The 14,302-nt window shown below is 42.5% G+C and overlaps 1 protein-coding gene across 9 annotated transcripts in view; it reads left to right on the top strand.

Moving 5' to 3' along the window:
* Positions 1–14,302, top strand: part of LOC145986374 (uncharacterized) — a 219,815-nt gene that overhangs the window by 38,033 nt on the left and 167,480 nt on the right. For all 9 annotated transcript variants that reach the window (XM_083120301.1, XM_083120300.1, XM_083120302.1 and 6 more), the window contains exon 2: positions 11,115–11,226. In XM_083120301.1, coding sequence (XP_082976427.1) covers positions 11,115–11,226 — 112 coding nt within the window. The remainder of the gene's footprint in view (positions 1–11,114; positions 11,227–14,302) is intronic.

Below are 14,302 nucleotides of genomic sequence, written 5' to 3'. Positions count from 1 at the left end.
ATGGCGTATTCGCGTGTTACTTGTTACTTCGGTCGGAAAGCTCCTTAAAGGAAGGGTGCTCAGACCGAAGCGACGCGCTACAGGGGGAGTTCCCAACTAAGTGACAAGCGACATGGTGCCTTCAGTCTATTGGCAAGCGTTCGCTGCTAATTGTGCGAACAACAGATAGGCGACACGAAAAACCGCACATTACAACAACAGATCTAGGCGACACGATAAGTCACACGTGTCGCTTTGTCGCTCAAACTGGGCCATTTCCTCAATAGCTTGCAACATGTTGCCGTGGTTTGTTATGCGCGATGCAGTGAGTCTCTTGCTTTAGGGAGATTGCGCACCAAAGCGACAAGGGGCACGCGACACTTTTCGCTTGAGGATTACACCAACCGAACGCTGGCCTGTGCTTCCCGTCATGCCGCTACGATGTGAAATGTTGCTCTTGATTGGCTCGTTACCAAGCAACATGTGTCGCTTGGGTGTGAAAGTTGCCTTGGACCGAAGGACCCGTGTCGCTTTGGTGTGAAATCCTCGTATCGTTTGTCGCGTGTCGCTTTGGTGTAAAATCTCCTTGAGGAAACTGTGCAGTCAGAGCTTGTGTCCCTACGGTTCGAAAGGCTGCATTGATTACGGACTGCTCGCTTCCAAGCGACACTTGTGGTTTGTCGCCTCGGTATGAAATATCTCTCAGGATACTATTTATATTCTAATAACATAGAAAAATAAAACTCTAGTACACAATCCAACACCTGACGTCCGGAATCACTTTGCGATGTTTCTTCTTGTGTTATGCATGCTATTTATTTATTAATTTTATTTTACTTTTCTTTCCAAATTAATGTCATTTCATGACTGCAAATCACTCCACGAATATAACTGTTTCCATCAATTCACGTACCGCCTTTCAAGACAAACAAATCTACATAATATATTCCAAAACCTAACAAAGCCACATTACTTTCATAAGAAAATTAGCACCGACATTGATCGCACTGCCATCTATGTTTCTCATCCGTCTGGGGAACCAGTTTCTTGGGTCGTTTTCCACACTACGTTATTCAAGGCGCTGTAGTTGTGGTTGTGGGAAACAAAATCTGTAAAAAATCATCCATTTCTTTATGTGTGGTTTCGTGAAGAACATCGCCTAGAGCAAGAAAGTTACCGACTTGGTGGAACTCGAGTCCCGAATCGAGGAGGCTGTGGCGTCAATCACTGTGGATATGATCCGCAACACCTGGAGTGAATTAGTCAATAGACTTGTTAAAGCCACTCAGAGTACCCATGTAGAGATTTATTAATAATGACAACTATGTTCACTAAAAAATATTTGAGTCACTGAATGGAATGCCACGTCTATTGATTGCGAGAAACTTTATACAGTGAAGATATTTGGATCTGATATTGGAAGCTTAATTTATAGAAATCTTGTATACGTGGAGGGATCAGAAAAAAAAGGTTACAACAACAAATGAAAACAGCATGACCTAGTATGAATTGATGATGTATTCTAAGAAAGCTATACACACATCACTTTTCCACGTAATCGCCAAGTCGATTAAGACACTTATCAGACCACTGGACCAACTTGTTGATGCCGCCTTGGTAGAAATCATGTCCCTGCTCATTGAACCACTTCGTGGCAGATGCCTGGACGTCATCGAGAACCGTGTTCCAGACAAGTGCGCTTTCAGCTGGAGAAAAAGGTAAAAAAAAGTCACTGGGGACCAAATACGGGCTGTATGGGGGATGGTTCCACACTTTCCACCTTAATTATTTCGACAACTCGCGCCGTATTCACGTCTGTTGTTGACGAACTTGGACGTCCATTGTGTGCGCTATGGCAGTTTGCCGCTGCCGGAACATTCCTCGCCCACAAGAAGCGTATGACACTTCGCACTTCAAATACAGACCAATTCTGCAAGTGTCTCGCCATTGCATCGGCTACTACGTCACTGACGGTAAACGTAAAGTTGTCGAAACTCGCCACGCGTATATGGCGCCATCTGTTGCACCTCTGGGTAAACTAATTACTTACCTCCTATTTCGTGCATTCACAGAATGCTTGCTGTAACCTTTTTTCTGATCCATTCACGTATGTATTGGGTTGTGTTTCGTGTTCTTAGACCCTCAAAGGCCTAGCAGTTTTTGTTTCTGGAGCTTTTACAGTCGAGAACATAAAGTGGGTTTTAAGCAAATCCACGAAAAAACAAACTTTTTGGTACATTTTTTCTCTTATTTGGAGATAGGGGGAAGGCAGTTACCCTGCCTACCCCAAATCACTCTTGCCACCGCAATAGCGTATTGGCTGCATTGGTTCGCCATGGGAACCACCGACTTCCGTGGCGGAGTGGTTATCACTGCTCGCTACGACGCCAGAGGTCCTGAGTTCGAATCCCAGCCTGAGCATGTGTATTCTTTGTGAGTGTCCCTTAATCATCATATCATCACTCATCCTCACCGTTGTGATTCATCAAAACTGACAGGAAAACTAAGTAAAATATAGCAACTCAAATGAAACTTGTCTGAGCACTTTACAGTGGGTCGGGTATAGCTTTGAACTGCGGAACCGTCTCGATTAGCCTATCTGAGCATAAAATGGACGTTTAGCAAACTTTGCCAAATCAAAATTCCTCTTCCAACACCTGAGGAGCAGAGTTTCTTGCTGATTAAGTGATTCCAGTTTTCTTAAAATATTTGCTTGGCCATATTCCCTCGAACATCACATGAATTTGTAACAGGTGACGACTTTATGTAATCGGGTCACCATTAAAGTGAGACACTTGAAAATTTATTAACACCTTCTGCTTTGGTTTGGCGCAGGCGAACAGGTGACATCCCAAGGACTGTGGAATACCAGGCTTGGTGTAAATTATGTGTAGCAGGACGTAAATCACCTGGAGAAATACAGCTGTCGCGAGTAGACAAGCCGTCTTGTCGGGCAAATATAAAAAGCTCCTATGTTACTTGTGCAGGAATTGTAACCTCTGATCTTGAAGGTCGCTGGTTTACATCCTGAATGGCGCCGTGCAGTTCAGACTACTGATGTTATCTTTGCGCATTCTATTGCCCCTGTAGCCAATTTGTGCCTACTGTATGTTGTCAGAACTTCGAAAGCCTGAAGGCTTGGCTCGTTAGTTGACAGGAAGCATGTATATCATTGCAAAGAGAGGAAGTTAATGGCTTGGTTAAATGGGGAGCAGAATGCTGACAACGCGCAAAAGGAGGAACTTTTCGTTTTGTAATGCCGTGTTCACACGAGCTTACAATTGCAGGCACGTGAACTCTCACGAGGAGCTCGAAGGCTCGGACTCTTGAGCTGTGGTGAGTTAAGCATGTCTGCTTCTTTTGAATTCAAATGGTGTAACGCCAACCACACCTAAACGCGCGGAATTTCAGAAGTCCTCTCAGCAGATTTGTAGGGTCGAAAATTTTCGTTGGCCGCATGTAATGTCTCGTGTAATTCCGTGTCAATTCGTGTAGGTTCGGCAAACGTCATGCTCGGCCCCGTTGTAGCCAAGCATGGAAAATGTTCCGCTCCGCGGCGTGGCGGTGCGGTACATGGGCGCCCTCAGAAAAGCACAAGCTGGTAGCTGCAGCCGCGTTTTCTCAACTTCCCTGCGCCGGACCCTGTAGCCGAGTGGTTAGCACATCGCGCTGCGACGCCAAGGGTCCCGGGTACAGGCTGCTCTAAACGCTCGGGCTTGGTTGTTTGTGAATGTCCATTCATCAATTTCATCACTCATCCTCATCTTCGCAAATTAGCCAAGAAGCACAAAACGCGAAGTAAAATAAACTAAATCAATCAATAAATCAACGTCCCCTGCCTCTCGTTCATTGCTGGGACTTCCTCCAGACTGGGCGCAAGGGAATTGTTTTTCGTTCGTGTGCTCCAGAAATTCCTGGGACAAAGTGTAGACTTTACATATATGAAGGAGTCCATTGGTGGGTACAGTGTTGTCAATCTGTCGCTTTACCCACAGTCATAAACGATGGCTTGGTCAGTCAACATATTATCATCCTTCACTGTTGAACCAAGAGCCTCAGAGGAGCAGAGCCTGTCCTAAAATCCCCCCTACCTTGTTGCTAAGGTGTTACTGCTGTCACCATAGTGACCCACCTTCATTGATTGGTTCGAAGGTCAATACTCCCTGTTTCTACCCGCCTACAAAAGTGGCAATTATTCATGGACAGGTGTGAAACAGGTTTTAGTATCTAGCTTGTACGTACTTGTGGAAGCCAGCGCGCACTCCATGCGGTGCGAGCTCCTCTCCTGCACACTGCACCTCGAAGAGCAGGAATTGGGGAGTCACTTTCATTGATAGGCAAAATATACTGTGGTGACGGCGCCTTCCTTTCCACGGAACTACTACCTGTCACTACTACTGCACTGTAATTCACGAAACAGATTAAGAGGTTACGAACTGCACGGACGCGACCGACGAAGCCTCATGCTTCAATCGCATTCTTCTTTCTTCATGTGCATCCTAGAGCGCTCTGCCACAAATACGGCGCGTTGCCCAGTCCTGCTCGAAACATTCGTCGCTCAGAGAATAGTTCACGGACGGGACAACTCACAAGTCACCTTCACGCACGTGAACTTCATAAAACATATCCCGGCTCGTGCGTGAAGGTGACTTGTAAATTGGTGCAGAGAGACTATACTCTGTCCCGGGAATCTCTGGAGCAAGAGAACGAAAACAAGTCTCTGCGCAAGTAGTGACTCGAGAGGACTGTACCAATGAACAAATGCGAGGATTGTGTGGAGGAGAGACTGCAGTTACCAGCCTTTGTAGCATCTTTTCTCCCCCTCCCTTTCTTCCCTTCTCTGCCGCTATGCTCGGCCTTGCTCCAGAGATTCCCGAGATAGAGTATAGGAATGGATACCCTACCTTTCGAATGTTCATCTCAGGTTCGAACCCCGGCCTGAGCATGGGTGTTCATTGTGGATGTCCCTTTATCAATTTCATGCTTTCAACATTCATCCTGCCTTCCCCCGTGGCGGAGTGGTTAGCACATCGCGCTACGACACCAGCGGTCCCAGGTTCGAATCCCGGTCTAAGCATGGATGTTTGTGAGTGTCCATTCATCAATTTAACCATATCATCACTCATCCCCATCGTCGCAAATTAGCCAATAGTGGCACAAAAAGTGAAGTACAATAAAGCAAATCAATCAACATTCATCCTGATCTTCGCGATTAGCCAAAAGTGGCAGAAAAGCAACGTAAAATAAACCAAATCAATCAATCAATTCATGATGCTGATCCTGAATAATTGAGTTTATCCCATCCGTATTCGAGACTTACTCTGAGATTATAACCACGTTGTGGATTTTGCTGCACACGTGGTGATTTGTTCCTCTGCTCCTTAATATCACCCCTACATTCATTCGAACTATGGTAGCACCTGCAGGCTTTTCCCTTTAGAATATCGCTGGGGTTTTCCTGAAGCGTCACCAACTGTTATATTTAGCGTTAGAGAATACTTTTGGCTTTGCTATTTCTCCTTAGAGTCACTTCTTAGGAATTTTTCTTCACTTAAAAAAGAAAAAAGAATGTGACATCTCTCTCCTCTTGCCTGTTTTGTTGACCCCCTTCGTTTCGGGCCTTCTCGATGGCGTAGTGATAATCAAAGAGTCCCGAGTTCGGTACCCAGCGAAGACACATTGCACGGTGATTCGGAACCCACTTTCAACTGTGGCTCCAGTCCCAATTAGCCTATCTGTGAATAAATTGGAGTTAAAAACAACAAACCAAACAAACACCCCTTTTTTTTCGAAAAGCGCATTATCCTTTAAAACTCATGTTGACCTCTTCACAAAAACAGCAATAACAGACTCATCTCTGATATATTTTTAATTGCCTTAGCGTTACTGACAACGTGGCTGTAACCTATATATCCAGTGACAGATGTTTGATGGATTGAATGAGGTTACTTTAATTCTCTTTGCTTCCACTTTTTGCCTAATCGCGACGTCGAGGATTGAACCCCAGGATTCCAAACTTAAAACACCATCTCAATCAATCAAAAACCAACTGATTCTCTCTCGTTGCAGTCGCATTGCCTCCTCATACAAGCCCTTGTCCTCCCACGCCTTCATTGGCCGAGCCGCCTTGCGTCACTACTTGCGCGGAGATTTGTTTTCGTTCGCCTTCTTCAGAGATTTCTGGGACAGAGTATAAAGTTCGGAAGCAGTCTGTCCACAACAATTTATTCAAACCGGACGTTAATGTGCAAGAAACGTACTGCAAATGCGCTGCTGCTGTAAGTTGTAAAACGTGGACTTTCTCGCCGTTAAAGTGGCTTAGAAGTAAAGAGAGGAAACGAGTTGGGAAAGATTGATTTACATAATTTTGTAATCGCTCTATTGTGGACGGGATTATGTAAAAGAAAAACGTTCTTTCTGGGCAATTTACGACCAACACAAATTCCCTTCCTCTTCAGTTAGTTTTTGGATTGGATATTTCCATATTCCACCCTTCTTTCCCCCTGCCTAAAAGAAAAAGCAGGTTCCCCCTCTTCTCCCCGTGCATCTAATTCCTTCCCCATCTGTCTTTTTCTCCCCATATTTCATATCTCTCCTCCCCTTGTTTTCGGCTTAATGTGATGCCGCAGGGGAAGAAGCAAGACAGCATCTCGATATTCTTTTCCAAAACAAAATATCTCCATTACCGAATCCCTCAGAAAATTTCAACTTTCTTTGTGTGGTTGGGAAAAAATTCATCTTTTCCGTTTTTCTCTGGCTGAAGGTCAGATTTTGGAGTTTTATTATTATTACAGTACAGCCTCGTTAACCCGGACCCCGATAACTCGGACTTCGCTTAATCCGGACAGGACAAAAAAAGAAGGCAGAAAATTATTTACATTCAGTGGGAAGTTGATTTTTACCACGATGATCGATTTTTTGTGCACAGTCGTTGAAACTGGGGGGAAAATCTTTCCACACAATTGTGAAGTTTTTTGGATTTAGCAAAGAAAATTCCAGCGACTTTTTGCATGAAATTGCGAAAATATTAGCATACAATTGGGGAGAATACTTAGTTGGTTGGACCAGGAGGAAATACTTTCTCAGACAGCTGAGGGTTTTTATCGGGGACGAGAGGAGCTTTCGGCGCGGAAGGGGTAAACACATACTTGATAAGCCTGATCCTCGAACTTCGGGTGTCTTCTTTCCTAATTTGAAAACCCTACGAACCATAGTCTTTGAAAGTTTAAAATAGAAGAAAACATTCTGATGGGGTATGGAACAGTCTTTGTTCCTTCGGGTCGTTACTTTGTCGCAAGAAGTTGAGGACAGATTGCCATTACAATCCAGCGTCTGCTGCTCCGAATTCTAGACTCAGTGAATCAATATCTAAAAATAATTCCGGAGAGTGGCAGCTTTCAGAACCTAACAACACCACAACTCTCGTGGCATAGCGACGCGGATTGTGAAATCAGTCAGCCCCATAAACACTGCTTCTCTTTCATTTTGCATTTTTTAGGAGGGCTTTGAACGGACTTGGTTGTAGTCGATGGAGGATTTGTGGATTGTTTGTTTTGATATTCAGGACTTACTGTGTTACCTGCCCTCTTGGCATTACCCTTCATTTTTATTCTAATCCGTTGTATTTTTTTCTGTTGAGAGGTCAATGAATTTTGCGGTGAGTAAGGCGAGACCCCACTTTAAAATTGCCCCAACAAATGACGAACCATTTAAGACTTTCCGGCTCTCTGCTTCTTCGGTACTACTCGATTTCCCAACAAAAGATAATCCATTTCAGCCCATCCGGCTCTTCTTCTTCTGTACTCGTTTCCCCCAACAAATACAATCCATTTCAGCCCATCCGGCTTTCTGCTTCTTTTGTACTCAATTCCCCAACAAAAGATAATCCATTTCAGCCCATCCGGCTCTCTGCATCTTCTGTACTTGTTTCCTCAACAAAAGACAATCCATTTCAGCCCACTCGGCTCTCTGCTTCTTCTGTACTCGTTTCTCCAACACAGTACAATCCATTTCAGCCCAACAGGCTCTCTGCTTCTTTTGTACTCAATTCCGCAACAAAAGACAATCCATTCCAACCCATCCGGCTCTCTGCTTCTTCTGTACTAGTTTCTCCAACAAAAGACAATGCATTTCAGCCCATCCGCCTCTTCTATACTCGTTTCCCCAACAAAAGATAATCCATTTCAGCCCATCCGGCTCTCTGCTTCTTCGATACTCGATTCCCCAACAAAAGACAATCCATTTCATCCCATCCGGCTCTCTGCTTCTTCTGTACTCGTTTCCCCAACAAAATACAATCTATTTCAGCCCATCCGGCTCTCTGCCTCTTCTGTACTTGTTTCCCCAACAAAAGACAATCCATTTCAGCCCATCCGGCTCTCTGCCTCTTCTGTACTTGTTTCCCCAACAAAAGACAATCCATTCCAACCCATCCGGCTCTCTGCTTCTTCTGTACTAGTTTCTCCAACAAAAGAGAATCCATTTCAGCCCATCCGGCTCTCTGCCTCTTCTGTACTTGTTTCCCCAACAAAAGACAATCAATTCCAACCCATCCGGCTCTCTGCTTCTTCTGTACTAGTTTCTCCAACAAAAGACAATCCATTTCAGCCCATCCGCCTCTTCTATACTCGTTTTCCCAACAAAAGAAAATTCATTTCAGGCCATCCAGCTCTGTGCTTCTTCTGTACTCGTTTCCCCAACAAAAGACAATCAATTCCAACCCATCCGGCTCTCTGCTTCTTCTGTACTAGTTTCTCCAACAAAAGACAATCCATTTCAGCCCATCCGCCTCTTCTATACTCGTTTTCCCAACAAAAGAAAATTCATTTCAGGCCATCCAGCTCTGTGCTTCTTCTGTACTCGTTTCCCCAACAGAAGACAATCCATTTAAGCCTTTCCGGCTGTGCCTCTTCTGTACTAGTTTCTCCAACAAAAGATAATCCATTTCAGCCCATCCGGCTCTCTGCTTCTTCGATACTCGATTCTTCAACAAAAGATAATCCATTTCAGCCCATCCGGCTCTCTGCCTCTTCTATACTTGTTTCCCCAACAAAAGACAATCTATTCCAACCCATCCGGCTCTCTGCTTCTTCTGTACTCGTTTCCCCAACAAAAGACAATCCATTTCAGCCCATCCGCCTCTTCTATACTCGTTTCCCCAACAAAAGAAAATTCATTTCAGGCCATCCAGCTCTGTGCTTCTTCTGTACTCGTTTCCCCAACAGAAGACAATCCATTTAAGCCTTTCCGGCTGTGCCTCTTCTGTACTAGTTTCCCCAACAAAAGATAATCCATTTCAGCCTAACCGGCTCTCTGCTTCTTCTGTACTCGTTTCCCCACCAAAATACAATCCATTTCAGCCCATCCGGCTCTCTGCTTCTTTTGTACTCAATTCCCCAACAAAAGACAATCCATTCCAACCCATCCGGCTCTCTGCTTCTTCTGTACTAGTTTCTCCAACAAAAGACAATCCATTTCAGCCCATCCGCCTCTTCTATACTCGTTTCCCCAACAAAAGAAAATTAATTTCAGCCCATCCAGCTCTCTGCCACTTCTGTACTCGTTTCCCCAACAAAAGACAATCCATTTTAGCCCATCCGGCTCTCTGCCTCTGCCGTACTCGTTTCCCCAACAAAATACGATCTATTTCAGCCTTTCCGTCGCTCTACCCTTAGTACACTTGTTGGCACAGACATGTTGAACCGGGAGGATATTTCCGAAGTCACGATGATTAGTGATACCCAGTGATGTTGATTGATTGATTTGGTGTTTTAATTCACTTTATGCACAGTAAAGCTAGTAGGGACTGGACCTACACTTTCAAGTTGGATCCGAACCACTATGTGCCTTCTCCGGGTATCGAACCCTGGACCCCTTGATTACAAGGCTACGACGCTACCACTGCGCCATCGGGGAGTCACTGGCACTCAAGTGATGTGCTGTAGACAATAAGTGTTAGTCTATACACGTCATTTAGACGTAGATTACACTGCCTACAATGTAAACCACACTAAATTTAATTTAAAACCATGTTTAGAAGGTGAAGAGGAATTTTTCAGTCACGTTTGTTTGTATTCAGCTGGAAAAAGAATTGGCATAAAGCACGAGAATATTCAATATATTGTTTTGATACTTAGCAATAAATTGCTCATAGTTGTAAAGACTCATGGCTACTTCTGACTTCTTCAACAATTGAAACGCAGGATAATTGTATTTGACTTCTACTGTGCTCATTGTTAATCCCACCCTTACCACCATGTTTTCTGCATGGATTACACTGTCTTCAGTTATTGCATACACTACTTATTGCACCCGTAGATGTACACTATCGTTCTTTACGCATAGACGGGCATTAATAATGATACGAGACATATCCTAATCTGTAGCAATAACAAATTATATCAGAAGATATGTAGAGCAGATTCAACAGAATAATCCCACCATTTTTTTTCGTACATCTGCATCTCAGTCAACATGCATTTTTAATCTTTTGTACTCCTAAATTTTCGAAAATTTCCACGTTTCTTCCTAAGCCACCACGAGAATGTTCTTAATTGCATTCGTTGCAGTGGTATCACGATGGCATAAACTTACATTCAAAGTACAATATTTGGACATCTAGGAATGCAATCCAGTCCAAGGTTCCCCCTGAATGACTAGGAAGAATTCTGAACTTATGTAATTCTTCAGAATTTAGAAACCACGGTTCTACTTCGAATCGATTAATTTTCAGGGGAAAAACAGTTTCTGAGATGCACACAAAACTCAAAATGCATCAAATCAATTGACACATTTAAACGTGTAATTTGGTGTATATTTGCAATGACCGTGTCTAATCTTCTCAAATGCATCACACGAATAGCAAGCAGGTGATGAAAGTATTCTGATGCATATCTGCGTATATTTTGATGCATCATTAGCACTTTATGGATTAGTGGAGTCAACATATGTGTGTCAATTGGTACATGTTGGGTTATGTGTGTAGGCTCGAGGACTAACGGATTCCGAAACATTGATTATAGTATAATTTTAACGCTCCACTGTTCTTCGTTACACCTGTTAACTGTTGCAATTCTCTTTCTTGTGTTCATTGTGGACGTCAACTTATTGAGCTTCGTATGTTTCCATCTTTTCAGCATCCTGTTTGCGGATATCGTGGGCTTCACTGTGTTGGCGTCGCAGTGCACTGCTCAGGAACTGGTCAGGCTGCTGAACGAGCTCTTCGGGCGATTCGACCAGCTTGCAAACGTAAGTGCACTCATAGTTGTATAATGCACAATTCGTAAAGTTTTCATGTCATAACCATTATGCGATAAACTGTGTGTCATCTTGGCTATTGGTTTTCTTGTAAATCGTTGGAACGCAAGGAGGATATGTAGTTAATTATTGTCTGTTAATCTTTAACTCCTATGGTCGCGCACTCAGGACCCTACTGGAATTGAGCCAGATATAATTAGTGCGTTTATTCTGTTCAAATTAATTTTATTTGTAACTATTAGGTAATGTTATGAGTAGGACTCTGAAGTTTATGATTTTTTTTTCTGGACCTTAAAGACAATGTTAAACCTGATATCAGTACGTTTCCCTTCAGTTACAACTAGAAAACATTGTTTTATATTGTTTTTTTTTTTTATTTGGCCATTTGTGTTTTTTATTTCAGCGATTCTCAAACTTTTTTCTCATTGTACCTTTTAGTCGTAACTAAACGTCTAATGTACCCCCACCATAGGTTTTCTCCGAAGCGTGACTTTTGGGGATTTTTTTTGGCTGCCTGATTGATGGGGCGTTTTTTGGTATGTTGGAGGCGTGTATCAGCAATAGAACAAAATGGCATTCGGGCTGTATGTGCAAAGACAGTAAACAAATGAACATGAGAATCGTACGTTTATTATTTTATGGCATGTTTCTACGTTTACAATCTTTATGATTAGTAGTTACAAAAATAAAGATGTGAAACACGTGTATGCTAAGAAGTATGTAAAAGACCTTAATTTTCATGTATTTTTCCAGAGGTACTGAAAAAAGTAAAGAACAAAAACAAGTTTGTAAACAAACTGACATGGACTATTTCGGAGTTTTGTTGTGAATCCTCGGGGTTTCTAGTGGAGTTTTGTTGTGAATCCTCGGGGTTTCTAGTGGAGTTTTGTTGTGAATCCTCGGCGTTTCTAGTGGAGTTTTGTTGTGAATCCTTGGCGTTTCTAGTGGAGTTTTGTTGTGCATTCTCGGGGTTTCTAGTGGAGTTTTGTTGTGCATTCTCGGGGTTTCTAGTGGAGTTTTGTTGTGAATTCTCGGGGTTTCTAGTGGAGTTTTGTTGTGAATCCTCGGGGTTTCTAGTGGAGTTTTGTTGTGAATTTTCGGGGTTTCTATTGGAGTTTTGTTGTGATTCCTCGGTTTCTATTGGAGTTTTGTTGTGAATCCTCGGGGTTTCTATTGGAATTGTGTTGTGAATCCTCGGGGTTTCTTTTGGAGTTTTGTTGTGAATCCTCGGCGTTTCTAGTGGAATTTTGTTGTGAATCCTCGGGGTTTCTATTGGAGTTTTGTTGTGAATCCTCGGGGTGTCTATTGGAGTTTTGTTGTGAATCCTCGGGGTGTCTAGTGGAGTTTTGTTGTGAATCCTCGGGGTTTCTATTGGAGTTTTGTTGAGAATCCTCGGGGTTTCTATTGGAGTTTTGTTGTGAATCCTCGGGGTTTCTAGTACGAAGGATGCGCCTGCATAGCCTGACACAGTTTCTTGATGTCTGGTTGTGCAATTGAAACTTTCAAGCGGAGATTCGGCTATTATAAATTTGGAACGTGTATTTTATTTCAAAATATGTGAAACAAATATAAGGGTGTCAATGACAAAATTAGCCTTATTTTCCTGTTGAGATAGCTATGGAGTCTGAAATAATGATGTCTGCTCTATACACCTGCAGCAAAAATGTTATCGTGTGGTTATTCACGACAGTTCTCTTCTGAGCTGATCGCGTACCCCAGTTTGAGAACAATCGTTTTATGTCATTCTTCATTATTTTTTTACCGTTTTTTTTGTTGTTGTTTTTCGTCATTTTTTAGTTATGTTTGTCCTCCCCTGTTCTTTCGTGAATTTGGAATGCATTTGCTATCATAACTTACATATGTAAATTTCCTGAGATAGTACTTTTAGCAAGTTTGCATTAATAGAAAATACGGTTAATGGAAAAGCACAATATTGTTTGCAACTGAAATGTTTGGCAGTGGATTGATTATTTGTGGTAAATTTATTTGAGAAATCCTGAATACAGAGATAATCCATTTTATATCAGGATATGAAGAGAGATATAATTAGAAATTAACAAATGAGAAGCACGCACACATATATATGTAACAAGAAAAAACAATAACTAGAGTATAACAAATATTAATTACTCTTCAGCTGCTTCATGCACGCCTGCAGGATCATTTAGTGTATTGTATAGTCCACGCGTTTACTTCGTTAACGTCCAAGAACTAAAGAAAACCGCCGCCACAAACGTGGGTGGGGATAAATAACAGGCGAGTTGTTTTCGTCCAATGACACTTAACCTTCAGCCAATGGGCGCAGCTGTCATTCTGCTCGTCTACTCCACGTGGAGTCTCAGTCACATGACTGCTGATACGCTGTTGCCGTACTTTGCCACTTCAATGTGGAGACCGTGGGAAGGTGGTTTTGCGCGGAGGGACAAGGTGGCGTAGAGTATATGTGTGGCAACACTGTGCGTTGAATGTGATTGTTGCAGCTGGTGGGCGCGTTCCGTCGACTTCAAAGCTAGCCGGTCGTTAACGTAGCTAGCGCGTCGACTATACCTTGTTTCTTCTTCCAGAAAACTTAAAGTAATTTGTGTGAAGCATGCTTTGAGGTTCCCTTTCTGGCCTCTATTATCGCTTTAATCTGAGGTTTTAAAGTAAAATTAGTCACAATATACTCGTATATATAAATATATATATATACAATCTGATGTACGCGAAACATAACTGTATTTTGAGATGCTGACCAACTACTGTACCGTTGAAGGTCCACTCTGAAAGGAGTGAATGACTTTACAGAAAATACTGCCTATGTAAGAAGAGGCAAAACTACGTACATTAACACTTAATTTGCTTTTTCCCCTCTGCTTCAGTAGTTTAAACAACTAAACAATGGGTTTTATCGAATTATTGAACTACTTTCTTGTAATTTATGAGAAATCAAGGTTTCATTTCCAGAGCGAAAATTATTTTTAAGTCGTTTTTTAACATTTTTTAGGTCAACTTCCGGGCCGTATTTCTATTATTTTTTTTACAGTGTTTACAGTTCTTAATTCCAAAATGTAACCAGTAACTACCC

This window comes from Lepisma saccharinum, chromosome 4 (assembly GCF_977018435.1).
Source record: "Lepisma saccharinum chromosome 4, izLepSacc3.1, whole genome shotgun sequence".
Lineage (NCBI taxonomy): Eukaryota > Metazoa > Arthropoda > Insecta > Zygentoma > Lepismatidae > Lepisma > Lepisma saccharinum.
Note: the sequence above shows the minus strand (reverse complement) of the source record. Positions and strands in the feature narration are given on the sequence as shown.